This window comes from Pelodiscus sinensis, chromosome W (assembly GCF_052426305.1).
Source record: "Pelodiscus sinensis isolate ZL-2025 chromosome W, ASM5242630v1, whole genome shotgun sequence".
NCBI classification, from domain to species: Eukaryota; Metazoa; Chordata; order Testudines; family Trionychidae; genus Pelodiscus; species Pelodiscus sinensis.
Window position 1 is genome coordinate 11,979,679 of NC_143084.1, and position 24,413 is coordinate 12,004,091.

General features: G+C 55.2%; 1 protein-coding gene across 4 annotated transcripts in view; it reads right to left on the reverse strand.

The window, feature by feature from the left end:
- Positions 1 to 24,413, reverse strand: part of LOC149520870 (E3 ubiquitin-protein ligase ZNRF3-like) — a 367,062-nt gene that overhangs the window by 95,163 nt on the left and 247,486 nt on the right. For all 4 annotated transcript variants that reach the window (XM_089775113.1, XM_089775112.1, XM_089775114.1 and 1 more), the window contains exon 3: positions 10,677 to 10,751. In XM_089775113.1, coding sequence (XP_089631239.1) covers positions 10,677 to 10,751 — 75 coding nt within the window. The remainder of the gene's footprint in view (positions 1 to 10,676; positions 10,752 to 24,413) is intronic.

A 24,413-nucleotide genomic window follows, 5' to 3' on the forward strand; every position in this document is an offset into this window, starting at 1 on the left:
GTGTAGGTCTGGTCGGGATGGATCACGTCCGCCAGCACGGGCCGCAGTCGCACCGAGATGGCTTTCGCTACGATCTTGTAGTCCGTGCTGAGGAGCGAGACGGGACGCCAATTCCGTAGGTCGCGGAGGTCCCCCTTCTTCGGCAGCAAGGCGAGCACCGCTCGCCTGCACGACAGAGGGAGGACCCCGCTCTCCAAGGACTCGGCCCAGACGGTGACGAGGTCCGGGCCGAGGACGTCCCAGAACACGCGGTAGAACTCCACGGTCAGCCCGTCCATGCCCGGGGTTTTATTATTGGGCATGAGACGGAGGGCTTCCGAGAACTCGGCCAGAGTGAGAGGCAGCTCCAGCCGGTCTCGGTCGCCCGCGCTGACCGTCGGGAGCTCGGTCCAGAGCGCCCTGCAGGCGTCGGCTTCGGTCGGATCCGGGGAGAACAAACTGGCGTAGAAGGCCCTGGCCCTTCCGCGCATCTCCGCCGGGTCCGTGAGGGGGGTGCCGTCCTCCGCCAAGAGGCAGGTGACGTGCTTTTTGGCCCCCCTCCTTTTCTCCAGGGCATAGAAGAAACGGGAGCCGCGATCCATCTCCCGAAGGAGGTGGATCCGAGATCGAACAAAAGCGCCCCGGGCCCTGTGATCTTCCAGGGCCCGGAGCTCCTCCCGCTTCTCCCGGTACGCCTCACGGAGGAGTGGATCCTCGGGGGCGGACGCCAGGCGCCCCTCCAGCTTCAACACCTCCCGTTCCAACTGCTCTATCGCCGCATCCCTCCGCCGGCTGGCGCCCCGGGAGTAGTCACGGCAGAAGAGCCGGGCGCGCACCTTCCCCACGTCCCACCAACGCCGCGCCGAGGGAAAGGCGGGCCGCTGCCCCCGCCAGGCTTGCCAGAACTCCCGGAAGGACGCCACGAAGCCCACGTCCTCCAGCAAACTATTGTTGAAGTGCCAGTAGGCCGGCCCCAGCCTCTCCGCCGTCAGAGAGGCTTTCACGGCCACCAAATGGTGGTCCGTGAATGGGGCCGGCCGGACGCTGGAGGAGTGGGCTCGTGCCAGATGGAATCGCGAAAGGTAGATGCGATCCAACCGGGAGTGGCTCGACCGCTCGTTCCCCACCCGGACGTAAGTGAAGGCAGTACTGTCGTCCGGGTGGTGGTCCCGCCAGACGTCCACCAGGGAGTGATGTTCCACAATCTCCCTGAGGACGTCCGCCGCGGCCTGGCAGTTCGCGAGTCCTACACGGTCCCGGTCATCGAGGGTGGTGTTGAAGTCCCCGCCCAGGACCAGGCCCTCGCGAGGATCCAGAGTGCCGAGGAAGGTGGCCGCCTGCCGATAAAAGGTGACCTGGTCCGGGCCTGCGTTCGGGGCATAGACGTTGACCAGGTTCAACGTCCGCCCCTCCACGCGGGCCCGGACGTGCAGCAGGCGGCCCGGGACAACCTCGGCGGTCCCCAGCACCTCGGGCCGTAGGGCAGGGGAGAACAGGGTGACCACCCCGGCCGAGCGAGCGCCGAGGTGGCTAAAATACACCCCGTCCCCCCACTCCAGCCGCCAACCAGCCTCGACGGCTGGAGTCGTGTGGGTCTCCTGCAGGAAAACCACCGAGTACCCCCCCTCCCGAAGGAAGGAGAGCGCCCGGCTCCTGCGGAGACCCGCCCTACAGCCCCGGGCGTTCAACGTCGTGATGGCGGTGCAATTCATAATGAGGGCTGGGGTGGATCCTCACGGGCAGGGTGATCGTTGGCCCCCCGCAGGCCCCGCAGCAGGCCGCTCCCCGACCCGAAGGCGAGGGGAGCGTCGCGGAATTTGCGGGCCCGCCGGTAGGCCACCGATGTCCCGCCTCCCAGTCCCTCTCCCCTCCTGCAAGAGGGCCCTTGTGGCCCCCAAGATATAGTGAAAGTCCCCCCAGTGCTGAAGGGCAAGCTCCACCTTCCCCTTAGCCCCACGCGTATCCGTGAGGAATTGGCAGAGCTCGTCCCCCAGCGCCGAGGGGGCGCTAGACGGTTCCTCCGTCTGGGCCCCTCGAAGGACCTCGTGGGCCACAGAGGTGGGCAAACTGGGGTCCGAGCCCCGGCGCGGCGCCAAGAACGACGGCGCCGCACTGCCCGCCCCGAACCCCGGCGAGGAAGGGTGCGGCGGAGGGAACAAGGCAGCCCCTAAAACACTAGGGACCGGGGACACAAATACCACCTGGCAATAATGGTGGTTTGGGAGGACGGGACAGGCGGCACAGTAGGCGTGGAAGGGGGGGTGGGTTCATGACCGGACGGTGGGGTGGGGGTGGGGAGAGAGGGGGCGGTAATAGTAGGAGAGGGGTCGGGGTTGGGGGAGGATTAGGGGCTGGAGACGGGTTCATAAAGGGTAGGGTCTGGGCCAAGGGCACGTGCAGGGGTGAGGGAAGGAACGGGACAGGGAAGGGAACCAAAGGCTGGGGCGGGATCTAGGGGAGGGTCCCCCTTACTTGTGCCGCCGGGCTGTGGCTCCTCCCCAGTGGGAGCCGAGGGGGCAGGAACAGAAAGAGGGCCCACGCCGACGCCGGGCTCAGATGGAAGAGCAGGAGTTGTTGCCACGGCGTCAGCTTGAATGGGGTTTTCCACTGGGCCCCCAACAGAAGGGGGAGATGACCGCCCTGCCTCAGTTGCTGGAACGGGGGCACCCCCAAGCTCGGAACCCAGCTGCTCGTCGCCAGCCGCCGCCCCGGAGGGCTCGGCGGCTTCAGTTCCGGCGCCCGAGTCGGCCGGGACAATAGGTAGTACCAGGGGCGCCCCGAGTGTGAGGACGGGGTCGGCCACCTGGGACACGGGGTTGGGAGGAGGAGGGGGCGGCGCCGCAGAGTCGCCACCCAGACCGAGGCCCGCTGGCAGAGGGTCGTCCTCCCCCTGGGTGAGTGGGGTCAGACCCAGGGCCTCGATCTCCTCGAAGATGGAGCTCAATTCCATCCCCTCGACCCCGGAGCTCCCCCCACCAGCCGCCGAGGCGACGCTTACCTCGACGGCGACCGTGGGTGGGGGGGGGGGCGCTCAGCTATTACCAGGGCGGGGGAGCTCCACTCGAGGCCTCCTCACGGTTAAGCTCCGCAGGGGGGATGACATCGTCCCCCCTCGCTGCCACGGTCTCCTCGGCCGGCGCCTCCTGCTGATGCTCGTCGGGGGCGCTCTCGGCAGCGCCGGCCCCCCTCGGGATCTTTCGGAGGGGGGCCTTCCTGCCCTCCTCATCGGAGCTGGGGGATTGAGTCCGCAACCGGCGGGCTCTGCGCTTTCCCCCGACAAGCGTCCAGCGCTCCGAGGTGGAGGTAGAAGACTGGTCAGCGGGGACAAGGCCAGGGGGCGCAGTTTGTTTTCGGGGGAGGTGTTGAGGCAAGGGAAGGAAAGAGAGGGGGAGGGAAACCTCCACCCGGGGGGAGCCCTCTCCTTGCCCGGCAACGACCGCGCCACCCTCTCCTCCTCGGGCACCACAGAAATGGATCGTGTAGGGGCGGGGCCCGCCTGCCCGCTCGGGCACGCCGGAGGGGGCGCCTCCAGCTCCCGAGCCGAGGGTTGGAGGAGGGGTGGCCGCGGAGACCGGACTACCAGGGGGGCAGTTGAGGTGGTTGACACAGCAGGTGAGGGGGCAGCAGCGGCCACCTGGGCGTACGTTCTGGGGGCCTTGTTTGAGTCACCCCCAGAGTTGGTGGAGGGAACAGCAGGGGAAGGAGTGGCTGCGGTAGATGATAGGGCCGCGGAGGGCGGGGCAGCTTCGGCTGTGGAGAGGGAGGACGCTGGTTTCGGGAAGGGCGACTGAGGATGTGGGGGGGGGGGTTGGCAGCCTCTCCTCCTTGCTGAAGCTGTAGTGGAGGAGGAGGGCGCTATGACGGGGGCAGGAAGACGTGAAGGAAGGGGGTGTGCAATTGGGGAGAAAGGGGAGGGAAAAGGAAAGGGGGGGCAACCGCTCCCTCCCGCCGACTGGTTGCTGGAAGGGAGGGAAACCAGAAAAGGGCAGGATAGGGACAGGGAAACCGAGAGGCCAGCAACCACTCCTCCCCGCAAGGCTGGAGGCAGAGGAGGAGGGTGCTGGCGGGGCAGACGGGGGGCAGGGTAACAGGTACTGGGCGGGGACTGGCTCCTCCAGCTGCACTGGGATACTAAGGGGGGGGGAGGGTTATGGGGCCATTGGGGAGGTGCAGTGAACAGGGGGACTAACTAAAAAGGGGGGGGGGCACAAGCGCTCGGGGCAGGGGGGGGACAAGGCAAACCGGGTGGTGTTCAAAGGATGATGGGTGGCTGGGGGGGAAGGATAAAATGGAGGCAAAACAACAGCTGGGTGGGGCGGGGCACACACTCTTGGGCTGGCTGGGGCAGGGGCATGGCTGGTAAACTCGGGAACAGGTGTGGTGGGTAAGTGTCTTTGGGAAGGGAGGGAAAGAAACAAACTAAGCTAATAGGGAGGGGCAGGCAGTGGGGAAGAAACCAAGCTGCTGGGGTAGGGTGGGTGACCGGGGGTAAGGGTGGCCCCCCAGCCAGATGTAGCTGAGGGAGGGGGGCCAAGTCCGAGGGGGGGGGGTGAGGAGGGAGCACGCCCACGAGCACTGTGTGGGGCTCGACCTCGCCCACCACTGCGGCAGAGTCCCAGGTGGAGGGCGGGGCAGCAAACCCCGCCAGGGGGAGAAGAGACAGTCCAGGTGGTAAGGGGCGGTGTTGGGGGTGGTGGCGGCGGGGGGGGGGGGGGGAGGGCGGCTGGACTAGGGGGAGGGCTCCGAGCCTCTCCCCCGGCCCCCCTTTTAACAACTCAGTTCACCACCACCCCTGGAGCCGATGAAAAAAAGCTCTGTCTGGTGAACAAAGTTCACCTCCACAGTTCTGGATGGTGGTGCTCCTCTTCAGCAGGGCACAGCAGCAGCAGCGGGCGGGCAGCAGTCAGTGGGGAAAGGCCTCTGGATGGTGGGTGCTGGTGGGGTCCTTTTCCTCCGGAGTGGAGGGGAGCGGGAGGACAGCCGGCAGGCCCCCTCTCTCCCCTCAGGCAGCAGCTGCAGCAGCCACCGGTGGTGGTGGAAGACGGCGGTGTCCGGGGGGAGCAGGTCCAGCAGCTCAGAGGCCTCAGGTAGTGGCTGGGTGGAGCAGGGAGAGCCCCGGCTGGTGCAGGAGCAGGGGGGAGAAGGAAGAGAGCAACCCCTGCATCTCTGCTGCCTCTTCTCCTTCTCTGGAATGGGGTGGGGCGCTGAGTGGCCGCCCGCAGAGCCAGAGGTAGAAGAGTTCCTCCAGGAGCCATTTTGGTCAGAGCCTAACTCCTCCCTGTCACCTGACCGGAAGCCAGGAGGCGGGGCCAGGACTATAAAAGCCCAGACTGAGGGCTTAGTCTGTCTCCAGCCTGCAGAGGAGCCAGAAGTCTGCTTAGTGCTCCCTGTCTGGGAGGTTGAGGTTTGGCCCAGACTGCCGGGTGTGCTCGACCAGGAAGGTGGACCTGAACCCTTGTGCTGGCCTGCACTTGAGGCCTGGCCTGGACTTTCAGTTGTTCCTGACCCAGAGGACCAGCCTGAACCCCTGCACTGGAGGACTGGCTGGGACTGCTGCACCTGCAAGCAGCTGAGGACTAGCCAAGACCGCCTGGACCCCAGCCAGACCTGACCACCCTTAACTCCCTGAGCAACCTGCTAGAAGCCCACGTATGTGCCGAGGGGGAGAAGGGAAGTGGCCCAGGGGATAGTGAGGACAGTTAAGTGCCTCTGGTCAGCACGTTGCAGGCTGGAGCTCCTACTGACCCAGCAGCAGACTGTATTGCTACTACTAGGGCCCTGGGCTGGGACGCAGTGGAGTGGGCGAGTCTGTGTCCCCCTGCCACCCACCTACTGGGTGTCAATCTCCCCCTCTCCACCACCACAGGTGAACTGCCTGCACCCCTCCTGCATAAGGAGACCCAAACCCTTTGCTACTGTTTGTTGTTGGCCCGCCTGAACCAAGGCTGGGCCTACTGAGCTTTTGAACTAATGTGTTTGTTGCTGCCCTGCCCTACCCTAGGGCCAGGGCTCCCTGAACTGTGTATTGCTTGCTGCCCCACCCTGAACTGGGGCTGGAGACTCTGAACTGGGTTTCTTTGCTGCCCTCCCTGAACCTGGGCCAGGAGGCTGAACTGTGTTTGTTGCTGCCCTGCCTGAGGTGCAGGGCTTCTGAACTGACTGTGCTTACTTGTTGCCCTATCCTGAAGCAAGGCTGGCAATGAACTGTTTGCCTCTTGCCCTGATCTGAAGCAAGGCCGGATACTGGACTACTGACTGGCCTCTCTTTGTTGTTGCCACCCGAGTCCTGGGCTTGGACTACTAACTTGGGGGTTTGTTTTAGTCCCCACCAGAGTGGGGTGGAGTGGCCGTCCACTGAGCCGGAGGCAGAGGAGCCCCCCTGGGAGGCCTAACTGGCTACAGGCTGTAACAAGACCATACATGAAGCACCACATTAAGGAAACTACTGTCTTCAGGTGGAGTAAAATCCCTGAAAGGAACAATTCTGAGGCCCTGGGGGTGGGGGGTGTCATGGTTGTCAAGGGTTGTAGTGCTGAGTCAGGTGAGGGGCACATACAGCAATCTTGCAAGCACAGGGCAGATTCCCTTTGAGCACATTCTGACCACTTGTCATAGAACCATAGAGCTGGAAGAGACCTCAGAAGGCCATCAAGTCCAGCCCCCTGCTCTAGGCAGGACCAATCCCAACTAAATCAACCCAGCCAGGGCTTTGTCAAGCTGAGACTTAAACACCTTGTCACGTTGCTAAATTGGAGGGAAGCAGCCAGATCGCTGCTGCACCCCTAGGTGGGGGTGTTGGCCCCAGAAATTGGTGTGGGGGGAGCCATGTGGGGTATTGAATGGGAGATTATTGTTTGTTGATCTTATGTACGCTATTTATGTGAGTGTATAATGTCTATGTGTGTAGGTAGGAATCTGTAATCTGTGTGGAAGCTGAATATTTCTGTGAATGTGGTTAAGCATTGCTATGGACAGGCTGAGTAGCAAAGCCCTGTGGAACAATGGCTCTCAATAGGCTATGGACACACCCAAAGAATGGGATTTGTCACCTGAGGGCAGCCAGCAGGAAATATAGAGATTGGCCTCTGACCAGGTGACTTGCTGCAGACTAGAAGAGGCCAGGAAGGAGTATAAAGAGGCCATGTGGTCGATGCCATTTGGTTCTCAGCTCAGCACTTCATCCCAGAGGCAGCACTGCAGGGATTGAAGAGCCCAGAAGACCTGTGAACCCATCCTGATTGCAGGATGTGCAATAAGGACTTTTAACCAGCAGCTGCAACATCTCTGCTAGAGCCTGCATCGAGGACTGGGAGATTCGGTGCACGTAACGTACTGTACTTTAATAACCTTACTCTCAGGCTTTTCTTTCTTGTAATAATAAACCTTTAGATATAGATTCTAAAGGATTGGCCCAGCGTGATTTGTGGGTAAGGTCCAGAGGGTAAATTGACCAGGGATCTGGGGCTGGTTTCTTGGAACCGGACAGAACTTGTTCGGGGTAGGTGGGATTGGGTGCTAGGACCCCCCACCTGTGTATAGGCCCGGGGCCATCTGGGGCACGGATATTGCTGGGGTGTCGGAGGGGTTTTGCTCGGGAGGCTTCAGGCAGGCTGCTGAAGCGCTCTGTGAGACTGGTTTGTGGCCTGTTTGGAGAGGTCGCCAGTCAGGGGGACTGTAAGGAGCCCCGGATTTGAGCAATTCGCCCTGAGCGGACGCCCTAAGCTGTGCCCAGATACGGCCCGGCCTGTCTCACACCTCTAGAGATGGAGACTCCACTACTTCCCTAGGTAACCCATCCCAGTGCTTCACCACCCGCCTAGGGAAATAGTTTTTCCTAATATCCAACCTAGACCTCTCCCACCACAACTTGAGCCCATTGCTCCTTGTTCTGCCATCTGTCACTACTGAGAACAGCCTCTCTCCAGCCTCTTTGGAACCTCCCTTCAGGAAGCTGAAGGCTGCTATCAAATCCAGGCCCCCCCCTTCCCCCCCCCCCCCCCCCCGTAGCCTAAACAAACCCAAATCCCTCCGTGTCTCCTCAAAAGTCATGCGCTCGAGCCCCCTAATCATTTTGGTCGCCCTCCGCTGGACCCTCTTCAATGTGTCCACATCTTTTCTATAGTGGGGGGCCCAGAACTGGACGCAATATTTCAGATGTGGCCTCACCAAAGCCGAATAAAGGGGAATAATGACATCTCTGGATCTGCTGGCAATGCTCCTCCTAATGCAACCTAATATGCCATTAGCCTTCTTGGCTACAAGGGCACAATGCTGACTCATATCCAGCTTCTCATCCACTGTAACCCCAGGTCCTTTTCTGCAGAACTGCTACCTAGCTATTCAGTCCCCAGCCTGTACCAATGCTTGGGATTCTTCCATCCCAAGGGCAGGACTCTACAATTGTCCTTGGTGAATCTCATCAGATTTCTTGTGGCCCAATCCTCCAATTTGTCTAAGTCACTCTGGACCCTATCTCTGCCCTCCAGCATATCTCCCTCTCCCCCCAGCTTAGTGTCATCCGCAAACTTGCTGAGGGTGCAATCCATCCCCTCATCCAGGTCATTAATAAAGATATTGAACAAAACCGGTCCTAGAACCGAACCTTGGGGCACTCCACTAGAAACCGACCACCATCCTGACATCGAGCTGTTGATCACTACCCACTGGGCCTGACCTTCTAGCCATCTTTCTATCCATCTTACCGTCCATTCATCCAATCCACATTCCCTTAACTTGCTGGCAACGGCTTATCATAGAACCATAGAGCTGGAAGAGACCTCAGAAGGTCATCAAGTCCAGCCCCCAGCTTGTCCCACAGCTCTGTCCATGTCTGTACTGGACGTTGTGCCACTTTCTCCTGGAACCTGACTGCCCCCGTGTCTGCAGCAAGGGGAACTGCATGCAGTGGAGCCCTGACTTCAGTCTGTCCATCCACCTCTGAAGCACTCTCCCTGGTCAGCAGTGAGCTCCTGCAGGGCAGCTATTTTAGTGCTATCATGTCTGGATCCTGGCCACACCAGTATTCCTGCAGGCATGGTGCAGGAACTGACTAAGGAGAGGGAAGAATGAGAAGACCAGGAGAGTAGAGAAAGGAGGGCTGTCAACAGAATTCAAGGGTGAGGTGATAACTCCTTGAGACCAGAGTTGAGCTAGTGTGAGAAGCTGTATGCTGTGGCACAGAAGCAGCAGACTGGGCCTATGAGGAGGCAGCTGGAAGTTTTCTAGAAGGAGCGCAGTTTAGACACCAACATTTAGACACCAAATGTTGGCACCCTTTTCCGGAAATGCTTAAAACGGAACAGTTTTCCGTTATAAGTATTTCCGGAAAAAGCGCGTCTACATTGGCAGGATGCTTTTCCAGAAAAGCACTTTTTCTGGAAAAGCGTCCATGGCCAATGTAGACACGCTTTTCTGGAAAAAAGCCCTGATAGTCATTTTTGCGATCGGGGCTTTTTTGCGGAAAAGACTACTGGCCCTTTTCCGGAACAGTTTTTCCAGAAAAGGACTTTTGCCCGAACTGGAGCAGCATAGTTTTTCCGGAAAAGCACTGACAATTTTACAATCGTCATTGCTTTTCCGGAAAAGCAAGCGGCCAGTGTAGACAGCTGGCAAGTTATTCTGGAAAAGCGGCTGCTTTTCCGGAATAAGTGGCCCAGTGTAGATGCAGCCCAAGAGTTTCACTTGTGCCTGTAGGCAGTTTGCTCACTAGCAGATCCCTTCCATGTGTGAAAACACAAGAATTACTCATGTGAGTAAATGTTGCAGAATTGGGGCCCAAGTTACACATGAGCAATCAGTTTTAATGTTTTACATCTCCACTTGCAGTCTCTACTATACATGGACTGCACTCAGCTTCCAAACATGTGTTTCTTTGTGAATTGAAGCCAGTTCTTTCAAGCCTAATCATGCAGGCTTTCATCCATGAGAACTATACACAGCCCCAACTTAACTTTCATACTTGAGCTATTTTTGCTGTCGCCCTGTTGGAAACGAATTCTAACTATGCTTTTTTTTTTTTTTTTTTTTTTTTAAAACACTTGTAAAAGTATTTTCCTGCTCCCATAACTCAGAACTGGCTGAAGGGATTTTGCTCAAAACTTCCCACAAAAATACAACACCTTCCCACAGTGGATAAAAATGACACACACAAAACAAACTCCTCCAACACGAGGCAAAGCCTGGAAAATGTCAGTCCAAAATGTGAATGTTCCAGTAAGAGGAGGGTGAGAAAGCACTGTGAAAACATTTTGCAACCTGAACTGCAGTGGCATCCCCTGAAGCATCTCCTCCACCCTAAACACAAACGATCTCCGCTTGGAGATGAGGGGGATGAAGAGGGTTTCCTGGATAATGTGAGGAGGGGCAAGGCTGAGGTGGTACTCAGTGCATGTGTATGCTTGGCAAAGGAGAGTGCACGCTCACCTTTCCCTTTCCTGGAACCTCCCTCCACAGGAAAAAGCATACATAGAAATGTCGCTGATTAACAAATATTCCCCATCACCTTCCATTGGGGATCTTGCTTAAAGAGGGGGAGGGAAAACCCAACCAAACACCACATCCCCAGAGAGAAGAGCAGCTGTGTCTGTTCCAGTACAGCTGTATTACAAGAGCAAAAAACAGCTCATGATTCACAGAGCCCTAACAGTGAGGGTAAAGCCTGCCTAAATTGGGATAAGCCTGGACTCCCAGATTTGTACCTGATCGATGGCATCTGGGTTTTCAGACACATCAAAGATGACAGCTGTGGCACCTCGCTGCACTGCCCGTTTTGCCTGCAATGAGAAAAAGATAATACCCCTTTAACACCTCCCAAAAGGGAAACATGGCCCCGCCTCCTACCTCCTCTCACCCCAGCAACAAGTGCATATGGAGAATAAGCATGCATAGGGCTCTGAGCAGCACAGGGCCCCTCTACTTGCTTTTTAGTATGCGTTGGGGGGCAGGGAATATTCCTGCAGAAGGCTCCAAGGGGCCAGCACCAGTCAGCTCCCATCCTCACATGCCAGGCAGGAAATAAACATGATTTATTTAAATGGTTTTTATTTCTATATAATCAATTCAGAGGACACTGCAAATGCAGGGGTAACAATCTCTAGCGCAGGGAGGAGCCAGCTGTACCAGGGCATTCATGCCCTCCTCAGCCCCACTCGTGCTCCTCAGCCCCACTCATGCTCCTCTTAAGCAAGTTAATGGTCTCAGATGAGATTTAAACTTTTACCCTGTTTTTAAAACATTTTCTGGAACTGAAAGAATTCAGTCACCTGGAGAGACATCCCTTCCACGGACCACACACGAGGAAGGAAGCACTATGGGCTTCCATAAGAAAATCTTTTCTGCAGCGAAGAAGAGGAAAAAGGGTTCACCTTTGGCAGGAGACTCAAGGCCATTAAGCAAGCCACCATGTAAAGTCTCCTACATCCATTCTCTCTCTCTCTCTGCATTCATGCCAAATGCTGTCCACTGAGACTCAAGGGCTGCATCTAGATTGGCAAGATTTTGCACAAATACTTTTAACGGAATAGTTTTTCCGTTAAAAGTATTTGTGCAAGAGAGCGTCTATACTGGCATGTGCCTTTGCGCAAAAGATTTTCTTTTGCGCAAAAGCATCCGTGCCAGTGTAGACGCTCTCTTGCGCAAGAAAGCTCCGGTGGCCATTTTAGCTATTGGGCTTTCTTGCACAAGAAATAAACGTTGCTGTCTACACTGGCCTCTTGCGCAGGAATACTTGCGCAAGAGGGCTTATCCCTGAGCGGGAGCGTCAGAGTCAGGGGCGGATATATGGCAGGGTGAACGGGACGGCCGCCCCGGGCCCCGCGCTTCAGAAAGCCCCGCGCCCCGCGCTTCAGAAAGCCCCGCGCATGCGCCGTGGCAAAGGGGGGCCCCGCGGAATTATGCTGCCCGGGGCCCCGCAAAACAGTCATCTGCCCCTGGTCAGAGTATTTGTGCAAGAACCACTGATTTTGTACATTACAAAGTCAGTGTTCTTGCGCAAATACAAGCGGCCAGTGTAGACAGGCGGCAAGATTTTGCGTAAAAGCGTCTGCTTTTGTGCAAAATCATGCCAGTCTAGATGCTGCCAAGATGTTTTGAAAGGATTTTGCTATGTCTGGCCACTAGATGTCAGTCTCCACTCAGGAACTGCAGGCACCTTTTACTGCAGCTTCTGTAAGGGTACGTCTACACTTGCCCCCTAGTTTGAACTAGGGAGGCAAATGAAGGTGACCGAAGTTGCAAATCAAGCGCAGGATTTAAATATCCCGTGCTTGATTAGCATAGTTGCGGCCGGTCGCCATTTTGGAAACAGAGTAGCCCAATTTAACTTGCTGCATATAGATGCGGTACTCCGAGAAAAACCCCTTAACTCGAATTAATTGGTGGTACTCATTGTATGAGGAGTACCAGTTAATTCGAGTTAAGGGGTTTGTGACGGGACGCCTCCGCCCCACACTGTAAGCCCCTCCCGAACGCCGAGGCGGGAAGGCGGGGGCTTTGCGGGGCAGGGACGGGCAGCCACGGAGTACCCCATTTGGGGATCAGCGGAGGTCCATGCAAGCAGCAGATACAGCCCGTCAGCTCCCGGGGACACGTGGGGATGACGTCATAGGGGACGTCACCCCCAAGAGCCAGGAAGGAACGCATGGGGATGACGTCACTGGGGACGTCATCCCAAGGAGCCGGGAGGGGACGCCTTTAGATGACGTCATTGGGGACGTCACCACAAAGGGCCAGGAGGGGAATTTAAAAAGGGCCTCCGGAAGCCAGAGGGGGGAAGAAGACGTGGGGGAAAAACGCAGGCGTCCGGAGACCGGAGAAGACGGGAACAGGAACAGGTACTGCAGGGACACCCTGGGTGAGCTTTAACCCGGGTCTCCCGGGTCGTTGTGGATGCGACGTTGGGGGAAGAAGTGGCCCAGGGCAGGGGCGCGGAACCCGTGAGCGGGGGAGTTTAGGGGTTACAACCCCCTCCGCTGGGTAGGGACGTGGGTCCCTACCTTAGGGCCCTGGGTTGGGGTGCGGAGAGAGGGCGGGCCCGAACCCCCTTTCCCGGCCGCCCGAGATTGGAAACCGGCCTTGTGAGGGCGGATCTACACTCGGAGCGAACCGTGAACTGCAGAATTAAATAAGATATGTAACTAGTACTGAGCACAAAGGGGGTAAATCGGGGTGTGGATGCGAACCCCCTTGGGGAATCCCTAACACATGATGAAGAACGTGGGCACGTTCCCGGCCCTGAGATAGGGGTCCGTAATGAGATAGGGGAGATTAACAATAGACTTATTACTAGGAGAAAAATGGAAGTAAATAAAATCCTGGAGTGGCTGGTGGAAAACCAGCAGCAGCAGCAACAGACACAGGCGCTGCAACAAATTTTAAACCAGTTTCAAGAACGGCAGAATCAGATGCTTAAAGAGATCAAAGGAGCCCCGATAGGGGCAACTACCGAAGCAGCCGGAAGCCTCCTAGGAGGTGAGGGGGTAGGGGCGACACTGGATGACGCTCCTGGCCCCCTACCTTTCTGGATCAGCCCAGCTGGTCTATAGGGGCATGTCGGCCCGTGACGCATTATGTTATTATAAAGTCAAGGAAGCAATCCTTGACCAACTAGGGGTCACCCCAGAAACTCACCGCCACAGGTTCCGGGAAGCCCGTTACAACCCCCAAGAGTGGCCATGGGCAGTGGCCTAACGCACGAGAGAAGCAGGAATGAGATGGCTGGAACCTGAAAACAAGACGGGGGCCTGTGACGGGGCACTCCCGCCCCGCACTCAGAGCGCGCCGGGGGACGCTGGGCGGATGCACCGGGGGGTGGTGAGCACGGTCAGGCCCGCCACATTGGGCCACACGAACGCGCCGGCAGTCGGCGCGGGGAGCGTGGGGAGGCAGAGGGCGCCGACCGGCAGGGCCCAGGAGGGAGGGGCCGGCGAGGCGCGGGCTGATGAGGTCACGGGGGAACGGAGCCAGCAGGGAATTTAAACCCGGGGTCGGCACGGTGCAGGGGGTGGAGGCAAACGGAGCAGGAGGAAGGAAGAAGGAGGGAGAGGTGAGACGGGAGACCACAGGAGGGACGGGCCAGGAGGCCTGGTGGAGTAGGAAGCGGCCCAGGGCGGGGTCGTGGAGCCTGTGAGCGGGTGCGTTTTGGGGCATTCCCCCATCCGCTAGGAAGGGACCGTGGGTCCCTGCCTTTAGGGCCCTGGGCCGGGGTTCGGAGAGGGGGCGGGCCCGAACCCCCCTACTCCGCTGACCGCCGGATCCGGCTCGGGTGGAAGCACGAACGTGCGCAATAAAAGGGACATTGGCCGTGGTGGTGGCTACTTATGGTTGACTCTCTGTGATAGACTAGTTTGTAGTTGACTCTCGGTGGCGAACTTGTTCACAGGGCCCAGGTGGCCGACCTGGTTATCCTAGAACAATATGTGAGGATCTTGCCCGCCGAAGGCCAGCAGTGGGTACGACGACACCTACCAGAAACACTGGAAGAGGCCGTAACCTTGATGGAACACTTCCTCGCTGTAGAGGGAGTAGAAGGGAAGGGGCCAGCCAGGAAGGCGGAATCCTCCGCCCTGAAAGCTGCAACCATTCCCCGTTCCGGTTATGGACGGAAGCTTCCGTTAGGCCCCATCCCGGAGAGGAAGTTGGCGCCCCGGTGGAGTAGACCGGCGAGTGGGGCCGGGACCGTGAGGGAACAAGAACAGGGTCCCGAACACAGTCTGCAAGGAGAAGGGACCCAGAGAGGGGCCTGCTACCAGTGCGGCCAGGAGGGACACTTTAAAAAGGATTGCCCCCTTATGGATTGCACATTCGGGCAGCAACGGGCAGAAGGGGCAGCCCGGGGCGAGACGAGTCGCGCACAGGTAATGCGGAAAATAAGGGTTAATGGAAAGTGGGTGGAGGCGGTACTAGACTCCGGGTGCAGACAAACCATCGTCCGAAGGAACGTTATACACCTGGTAAAGGCAAGGGGCCCCCGAGTATCCCTGCGGTGCGTACACGGGGACGTCCATTCCTACCCCACAACCCGAGTAAGGATAGAGGAGGACGGGGAGGTGGAAGCGACATGCGAGGTAGCGGTGGCCCCTAAATTAGCTTATCGTGCCCTGCTGGGGCGAGACTGGCCGGGATTAGGAAAACTGTTAAGACAATGGGGAGACGCCCACACCGATAGGGATGCAGGGACATGCAAGTCCCACGACCTTGTAGCACACGGTGACGAGGTTATAGAGCCCCCTCCGGAGGGAGAATCCGAGCAAGATGGACGGTCCACACCCCAGCGCCTGGAGCTGGATGAAGGGGATTTCCTCACCTTGCAACAGGAGGACCCGACATTGAGATCAGCATGGGACCAGGTGTCACATTACCGAAATGGAGGGAAGCAGCCAGATCGCTGCTGCACCCCTAGGTGGGGGTGTTGGCCCCAGAAATTGGTATGGGGGGAGCCATGTGGGGTATTGAATGGGAGATTATTGTTTGTTAATCTTATGTACGCTATTTATGTGAGTGTATAATGTCTGTGTGTGTAGATCTGTAATCTGTGTGGAAGCTGAATATTTCTCTGAATGTGGTTAAGCATTGCTATGGACAGGCTGAGTAGTGAAGCCCTGTGGAACAATGGCACTTGATGGCCCAAAGACACACCTAAAGCATGAGGGCGGACACCTAAGAGTGGCTAGCAGAGAGAGGCTGAGGACCAGGTGACCTGCTGCATACCAGAAGAGGCCAGGAAGGGGGTATAAAGAGGCCATGTGGTCGATGCCTTTTTGTTCTCAGCTCAGCACTTCATCCCACAGGCAGCACTGCAGGGATTGAAGAGCCCGGAAGACCTGTGAACCCATCCTGATCGTAGGATGTGCAATAAGAACTTTTAAACCAGCAGCTGTACATCTCTGCTAGAGCCTGCATCGAGAACTGGGAGATTCGGTGCATGTAACGTACTGTACTTTAATAACCTTACTCTCAGGCTTTTCTTTCTTGTAATAATAAACCTTTAGATATAGATTCTAAAGGATTGGCCCAGCGTGATTTGTGGGCAAGGTCCAGAGGGTAAATTGACCAGGGATCTGTGGCTGGTTTCTTGGAACCGGACAGAACTTGTTCGGGGTAGGTGGGATTGGGTGCTAGGACCCCCCACCTGTGTATAGGCCCGGGGCCATCTGGGGCACGGATATTGCTGGGGTGTCAGAGGGGTTTTGCTCGGGAGGCTTCAGGCAGGTTGCTGAAGCACTCTGTGAGACTGGTTTGTGGCCTGTGTGGAGAGGTCACCAGTCGGGGGCTGTAAGAAGCCCCGGATTCGAGCAATTCGCCCTGAGCGGACGCCCTCAGCTGTGCCCAGATACGGCCCGGTCCGTCACACCAGGTACAAGGTGGGGAGATGACGCAAAGAGGGGGCATGCCGACCCTACCGCTCGGACCACGATTTGAGGTAAGGGATGATCGCCTGTATAGGATAACACAAGGGGACCTCGCCGGGGAAGAAAGAGTGCAGCTGTTAGTACCACGACCCTACCATTGGAAGGTCTTAGAGTTGGCTCATGACCACCCTTGGTCAGGACATTTAGGGACCGATAGGACTCAACAGAGGGTGTTGCAGCGGTTTTACTGACCAGGGATATATCAGGAAATTAAGAACGTCTACGCGTTTTGCCCCCAGTGTCAGAAAACCTCCGACCAAGGTGCCACCAGCCCCTTTGGTCCCTCTTCCGATAGTGGGAACCCCGTTTGAGCGTATAGCACTGGATCTAGTGGGACCCCTCGAGAGATCAGGGCACGGCCATCTATATATCTGTATCCAGACAGAGACCCTGAGCATGGATGCCTCTACCCAGGTCCTGGTGTGGTCTTGCTGTATTTGTGGCTTGCAATTCCCACTGAGTGATCTCCAGGCTGGGGGAGACAACCATTGTGAAAGGTGCCTGATGGTGGAATCTCTCAGGCAGCAGGTGGGAGAGCTACAGGAGGAGGTGGCCAGGCTGAGGAGCATTCGAAGCCATGAGGAATTCCTGGACAGTATTCCTGTGGAGTCCACGGAGGTCACTGTCCTAGGATGTGGGACTGTTGACCAGCCACTTATGGAGGAGGCAGTGGTGCAGGGTGAGAACTGGCAGCTGGTTACTTCCGGCAGCAGGCAGTGTTCCACCCCTGCTCCTAACCCTCCCACTGTGTTGTTACATAACCGTTACACTTTACTTTCAGCAGGAGACAAGGAGTCACCCCCCACAGTGGAGGAGACCAGGCCTTGCACCACCAAGGTTGAGCAGTCTCCTGCCACCACTGCGAGGAGGAAACGTAGGGTAGTGGTGGTTGGAGACTCTCTTCTGAGGGGAACGGAGGCACCCATCTGTCGCCCTGACAGCTCATCTCGAGAGGTATGCTGTCTGCCAGGGGCCCGTATCCGAGATGTTACGGAGGCATTGTCGAGGATTATCCGGCCCTCTGACTACTACCCCATGCTACTCATCCACGTGGGCACAAATGATACTGCCAGGTGTGACACTGAGCGGATCAAGTGTGACTACAGGGCTTTGGGAGTACTGGTGAAGGAGTTTGGAGCGCAGGTGGTATTCTCTTCTATCCTTCCTGTCAAAGGTAGGGGCCCGGGCAGAGAGAGGTGCATCCTGGAGGTGAATGCCTGGCTGCGACGATGGTGTCACCAGGAGGGATTCGGCTTCCTTGATCACGGGGTGCTCTTCCAAGAAGGACTGCTTGGCGGAGATGGAGTTCACCTTTCCAGGAGCGGGAAGGCCTTGTTTGGACACAGACTGGCTAACCTTGTGAGGAGGGCTTTAAACTAGGTTTGTCGGGGGCAGGTGAGCAAAGCCCACAGGTAAGTGCTGCATGTGCGGGACTGGGAGATGGGTTGGAAATGGGGGGGACTACGGCCTATAATGGCAAGGAGAAAGGAGGGTCAGGGCACAACAGGGAGGCAAGATCAAATCAGTATCTTAGATGCCTATATACAAATGCGAGAAGTATGGGTAATAAGCAGGAAGAACTGGAATTGCTAACCAATAAATACAACTATGATATCATTGGTATTACAGAAACCTGGTGGGATGGGACGCATGATTGGAATGTTGGTATGGAAGGGTACGGCTTGCTCAGGAAGGACAGACAGGGAAAAAAGGGAGGAGGGGTTGCCTTGTATATTAAAAATGTACACACTTGGACTGAAGTGGAGAGTCTCTGGGTTAAGCTAAAAGGGGTAAAAAACGAGGGTGATATCATGCTAGGAGTCTACTACAGGCCACCTAGCCAGGTGGAAGAGGCCTTTTTTAAACAATTAACAAAACTATCCAAAGCTCAAGATTTGGTGGTGATGGGGGACTTCAACTATCCAGACATATGTTGGGAAACTAACACAGCGAGGCACAGGCTATCCAATAAGTTTCTGGACTGCATTGGAGACAACTTTCTGTTTCAGAAGGTTGAAAAAGCTACCAGAGGAGAAGCTGTTCTGGATTTGGTTTTAACAAATAGGGAGGAACTAGTTGAGAACTTGAAAGTGGAAGACAGTATAGGGGACAGTGATCACGAAATAATAGAGTTCATGATCTTAAGGAAAGGTGGAAGGGAGACCAGCACAATTGAGGTAATGGATTTCAGGAAGGCAGATTTTGATAAGCTCAGAGAACTTGTAGGTAAGGTCCCATGGGAAGCAAGACTGAAGGGAAAAACAACTGAGGAGAGTTGGAAGTATTTCAAAGGGACGTTGTTAAGGGCCCAAAAGCAAACAATTCCGCTGTGTAGGAAAGATAGAAAATATAGCAAAAGACCAGCTTGGCTTAACAAGGAGATCTTGCACGATCTCAAAATAAAAAAGGAGTCATATAAAAAATGGAAACTAGGACAACTAACAAAGGATGAATATAGGCAAGCAACACGGGAATGCAGGGGCAAGATTAGAAAGGCAAAGGCACAAAATGAGATCAAACTAGCTACAGGCATAAAGGGAAACAAGAAGACCTTTTATAAATACATTAAAAGCAAGAGGAAGACCAAGGACAGGGTAGGCCCACTGCTTAGTGAGGAGGGAGAAGCAGTAACAGGGAACTTGGAAATGGCGGAGATGCTCAATGACTTCTTTGTTTCGGTCTTCACCGAGAAGTCTGGAGGTGTGCCTAACGTAGTGAATACAAGCAGAGAGAGGGTAAGTTTAGAAGATAGGATACACAAAGAACAAGTTAAAAATCACTTAGGAAACTTAGATGTCAGCAAGTCACCAGGTCCTGATGAAATGCATCCCAGGATACTCAAGGAGCTGATAGAGGAGGTATCTGAGCCTTTAGCTATGATCTTTGAAAAATCATGGCAGACAGGGGAGATTCCAGAAGACTGGAAAAGGGCAAATATTGTGCCCATCTATAAAAAGGGGAATAAGAACAACCCAGGAAACTATAGACCGGTCAGTTTAACATCTGTCCCAGGGAAGATAATGGAGCAGGTAATTAAGGAAATCATATGCAAACACTTGGAAGGTAATAAAGTGATAGGGAATAGCCAGCATGGGTTTGTGAAGAACAAGTCATGCCAAACTAATCTGATAGCTTTCTTTGATAAGATAACGAGCCTTGTGGATAAGGGAGAAGCGGTGGATGTCCTATACCTAGACTTTAGTAAGGCATTTGATACGGTCTCGCATGATATTCTTATTGATAAACTAGGCAAATATAACTTAGATAGGGCCACGATAAGGTGGGTGCATAATTGGCTGGATAACCGTAGTCAGAGAGTTGTTGTTAATGGTTCTAAATCCTGCTGGAAAGGGATAACAAGTGGAGTTCCTCAAGGGTCTGTTTTGGGACCCGTACTGTTCAATATCTTCATCAATGATGTAGATATTGGGATAGAGAGTACGCTTATTAAGTTTGCAGATGATACCAAACTGGGTGGGGTTGCGACTTCTTTGGAGGATAGGGACATAATTCAAAATGACCTTAGCAAGTTAGAGAAATGGTCAGAGGTAAACAGGATGAGGTTTAAAAAAGAGAAATGCAAAGTGCTCCACTTAGGAAGGAACAATCAGTTCCATACATACAAGATGGGAAGCGACTGTCTAGGAAGGAGCATGGCAGAAAGGGATCTAGGGGTCATAGTGGACCACAAGTTGAATATGAGTCAACAGTGTGATGCTGTTGCAAAAAAAGCAAATATGATTCTAGGTTGTATCAACAGGTGTGTTGTAAGCAAAACTCGTGAAGTCATTCTGCCGCTCTACTCTGCACTAGTTAGGCCTCAGCTGGAGTACTGTGTCCAGTTCTGGGCGCCACATTTCAAGAAAGATGTGGAGAAATTGGAAAGGGTACAGAGAAGAGCGACAAGAATGATTAAAGGTCTAGAGAACATGACCTATGAAGCCAGGCTTCATGAACTGGGCTTGTTTAGTTTGGAAAAAAGAAGATTAAGGGGGGACATGATAGCGGTTTTCAAATATCTAAAAGGGTGTCACAAGGAGGAAGGAGAACATTTGTTCCTCTTGGTTTCTGAGGACAGGACAAGGAGTAATGGGCTTAAAGTGCAGCAGGGGAGGTTTAGATTGGACATTAGGAAAAAATTCCTAACTGTCAGGGTGGTCAAATATTGGAATAAATTGCCAAGGGAGGTGGTGGAATCTCCCTCTCTGGAGATATTTAAGAACAGGTTAGATAGACATCTGTCAGGGATGGTGTAGGTGGAGCTTGGTCCTGCCTTGAGGGCGGGGGGCTGGACTCGATGACCTCTTGAGGTCCCTTCCAGTCCTATTATTCTATGATTCTATGATATACTGGTCATAGTGGACTATGCGACGCGCTGCCCCGAGGCCATTCCCTTACGGAAAGCGACTGTCCCAGTGATAGCCGAAGAATTAGTGAAATTGTTCTCCTGGGTCGGATTGCCTAAAGAATTGCTAACTGACCAAGGTACACATTTGACCTCAAAAGTGATGACCGATTTGTGCAAAGTACTGCAGATTCGAAAACTGCGGACGTTTGTATACCATCCCCAGACAGACGGTCTCGTGGAGCAATTCAACCGAACCCTGAAGGGAGTGTTGCGCAAGTTCGTCCAAGATGACCCCCGTGACTGGGACAAGCTGTTACCCGCTTTGATGTTTGCAATACGCGAGGTACCCCAAGCATAATTAGGATATTCCCCCTTCGAGCTGTTGTACGGACGGCAGCCCCGGGGAATTTTAGACCTAGTGAAGGAAGGCTGGGAGGCCCAGGTATCCCCAGCTCTCGGGGCTGCCCAATACGTAGAGAAGCTGTGGAAGAATCTGCATGCCTTAGCGGGGTGGGCCCAAGAAAATTTACGGAAGGCCCAAGAGGGGCAACAAGCCCACTATAACCGAAAAGTACAAGTAAGGGGATTCGAGCCGGGAGATCACGTTCTTCTGTTACTCCCAACGGGGGAGTCCAAGTTGTTAGCCTGTCGGCAGGGACCCTTCCGGGTGGTGAGGAAAGTGGGGCCAGTGGACTATGAGGTACGAGTGAGCGGGAACCGAAGAGAAACCCAGATCTATCACGTGAATTTATTAAAAAGGTGGAACCACCGGGAGGCTCTCTTAATTGAACCCTGGGCAGTAGATATAGATTTCGGGCCATGGGGGGAGCCAGAGGTAAAAATAGAAGAGATCCGAATCGGAGAGGAGCTCTCAAAGCCGCAGCGGGAGCAATTATACCGAACCCTCAGAAGATTTCAGCAGGTATTGACCAGTCGACCCGGACAAACCAGTCTAATCTGCCACGAGATAACGACTGACCCAGGGAAGACGGTACGAGATAATCTATGTCTCCTCCCCCGGAAGTTATGGGACACGGTAAGGAAAGAGGTCCAGTCCATGCCAGAGTGGGGGGTGATACGCGAGTCTCGTAGTGAATGGAGGAGCCCTATCGTCCTTGTGCCAAAACCAGATGGGTCCATGCGGTTCTGTATAGACTTTCGCAAAGTCAATGCTATATCCCGCTTTGATGCTTACCCCATGCCGCGTATAGACGAACTGTTAAGTCGCCTCGGGAGAGCGAGCTACTTGTCAAACCTTGACCTTACAAAAGGGTACTGGCAGATCCCTTTATCCCTTGAAGCGCAGGCCAAAACGGCCTTCGCTACCCCCATTCAGACTCTACCAATTTATAAATATACCGTTTGGCCTCCACGGAGCCGCAGCCACCTTTCAAAGACTCATGAACCAGGTTCTGAGGAGTCACCAAGAGTACACGGCGGCCTATATTGACGATATTATAATCTTTAGTGAATCCTGGGAACAACATTTAGAACACATCGCGGCCGTACTGGAGGCCTTACAACAAGCAGGACTGACAGCTAACCCAAAAAAATGTCAGTTCGGGAAGGCAGAAGTCTCCTATTTGGGGTACATGGTGGGACGGGGGAAGCTCAAACCCCTAGTGGATAAAGTACAAGCGGCCCACAATTACCCTCCCCCAACCACGAAACGACAGGTACGTCAGTTCCTAGGATTAGCTGGATATTATAGGCGGTTTATAGCCAACTTCTTTTCCTTGGTGGCCCCCCTTTCGGATTTCATATCTGAGCCACAAACTTTTCCCCAGAGAAAAGGGGTACGCAACGATCGAAAAAGAGGCCTTGGCCCTGAAATGGGCAATTGACTCGTTACGATATTTTCTTCTAGGCGACAAATTTACCCTGGTGACGGACCACGCCCCCCTGCAATGGATCCAGAATATGAAGGACACGAACCCCCCGAATATTGCGCTGGTACGTCAGCTTGCAGCCATACTAATTTAAGGTGATACACCGCCCAGGGTCCGCGAACGCAAACGCCGATTGCCTATCCCGTATACCAGAACACCGAGCCGAGGCGGTGGCAAGTATGGCGAGAAACTTGAGGGGGAAGGTGTGTGACGGGGCACCTCGGCCCCGCACTGTAAGCCCCTCCCAAACGCCGAAGCGGGAAGGCGGGGGGTTTGCAGGGCAGGGACGGGCAACTGCGGAGTACCCCATTTGGGGATCAGCGGAGGTCCATGCGAGCGGCAGAGCGGGTGATACAGCCCGTCAGCTCCCGGGGACGCATGGGGATGACGTCATTGGGGACGTCACCACAAAGGGCCAGGAGGGGAATTTAAAAAGGGCCTCCGGAAGCCAGAGGGGGGAAGAAGACGTGGGGGAAAAACGCAAGCATCCGGAGACCGGAGAAGACGGGAACAGGAACAGGTACTGCAGGGACACCCTGGGTGAGCTTTAACCCGGATCTCCCGGGTCGTTGTGGACGCGACGTTGGGGGAAGAAGTGGCCCAGGGCAGGGGCGCGGAACCCGTGAGCGGGGGAGTTTAGGGGTTACAACCCCCTCCGCTGGGTAGGGACGTGGGTCCCTACCTTAGGGCCCTGGGTTGGGGTGCGGAGAGAGGGTGGGCCCGAACCCCCTTCCCCGGCCGCCCGAGATTGGAAACCGGCCTTGTGAGGGCGGATCTACACTCGGAGCGAACCGTGAACTGCAGAATTAAATAAGATATGTAACTAGTACTGAGCACAAAGGGGGTAAATCGGGGTGTGGATGCGAACCCCCTTGGGGAATCCCTAACAGGGTTTTTCCTACATCCATACGTTATGTCGACAGAACTCAGCGGCAGTCTAGTCGCAGATATAGTTTTGTCGACAAAAGTCGCCTTTTGTCCACAAAAGCCTGTAGTCTAGACACACCCATAATGTCAAAATAACAGCGAGCTGAAGGACTTCTTTCTCTGAGTCCTGTAACCCTCACTGTACGAGGAGTAAGGGAAGTCAGAGGAAGAGTGCTTTACCTCGGAATTCCTGCTCCGTAGACAGCACCAAAAGCCGAAATAAGCTATTTTGACTTCAGCTACGCAATTGATGTAGCTTAAGTTGCGTAGCTTATTTCGGCTTTAGTCCTGCTGTGTAGACGTGCCCATAGAGAGCAGTTCTTTCTCAGGCTATGTCTACACTACAAGGTTATTTTGAAATAACAACTGCCAAAATAACTATTTTGAAATAGCACTACACTACAAATGCTGATTGAAATAGCACAGATCCATATTGAAATAGCCTGTCAACACTCATTGGAGCTTGAATCGCATTTAAGGCCCCCCGGAAGCACTCCAGGCAGGGCATCAGGACAGCACTCACTTCCTGCAGCTGCTTCCTGAAGCTATCTGAGGCTTGTGCTTAAAGGGGCTCCCCTCTACAGCCATGTCTCAGACCCTTCTCTATTGCCTACCTCCTTGAGGGACAGAAAACTCACACCACGTGCTCTGGTTGCCCTTGTGGATGCCACAGCACTCCTACCGTGGACCCAGACCTGCTGCACAGCAGTGTCAGGCTCTTAGACCTCCTGCTGCACCTCCTGGCACAGTTAATTCAGGCCGTTCTTGTGGTACTGCAGGACCAAGACAACCAGCTCAGACTGGGGCACCTGCTCACCCTACCCGGGCACTCCTCATGCCCCACAGTCCCCTCCATCCTCCCCA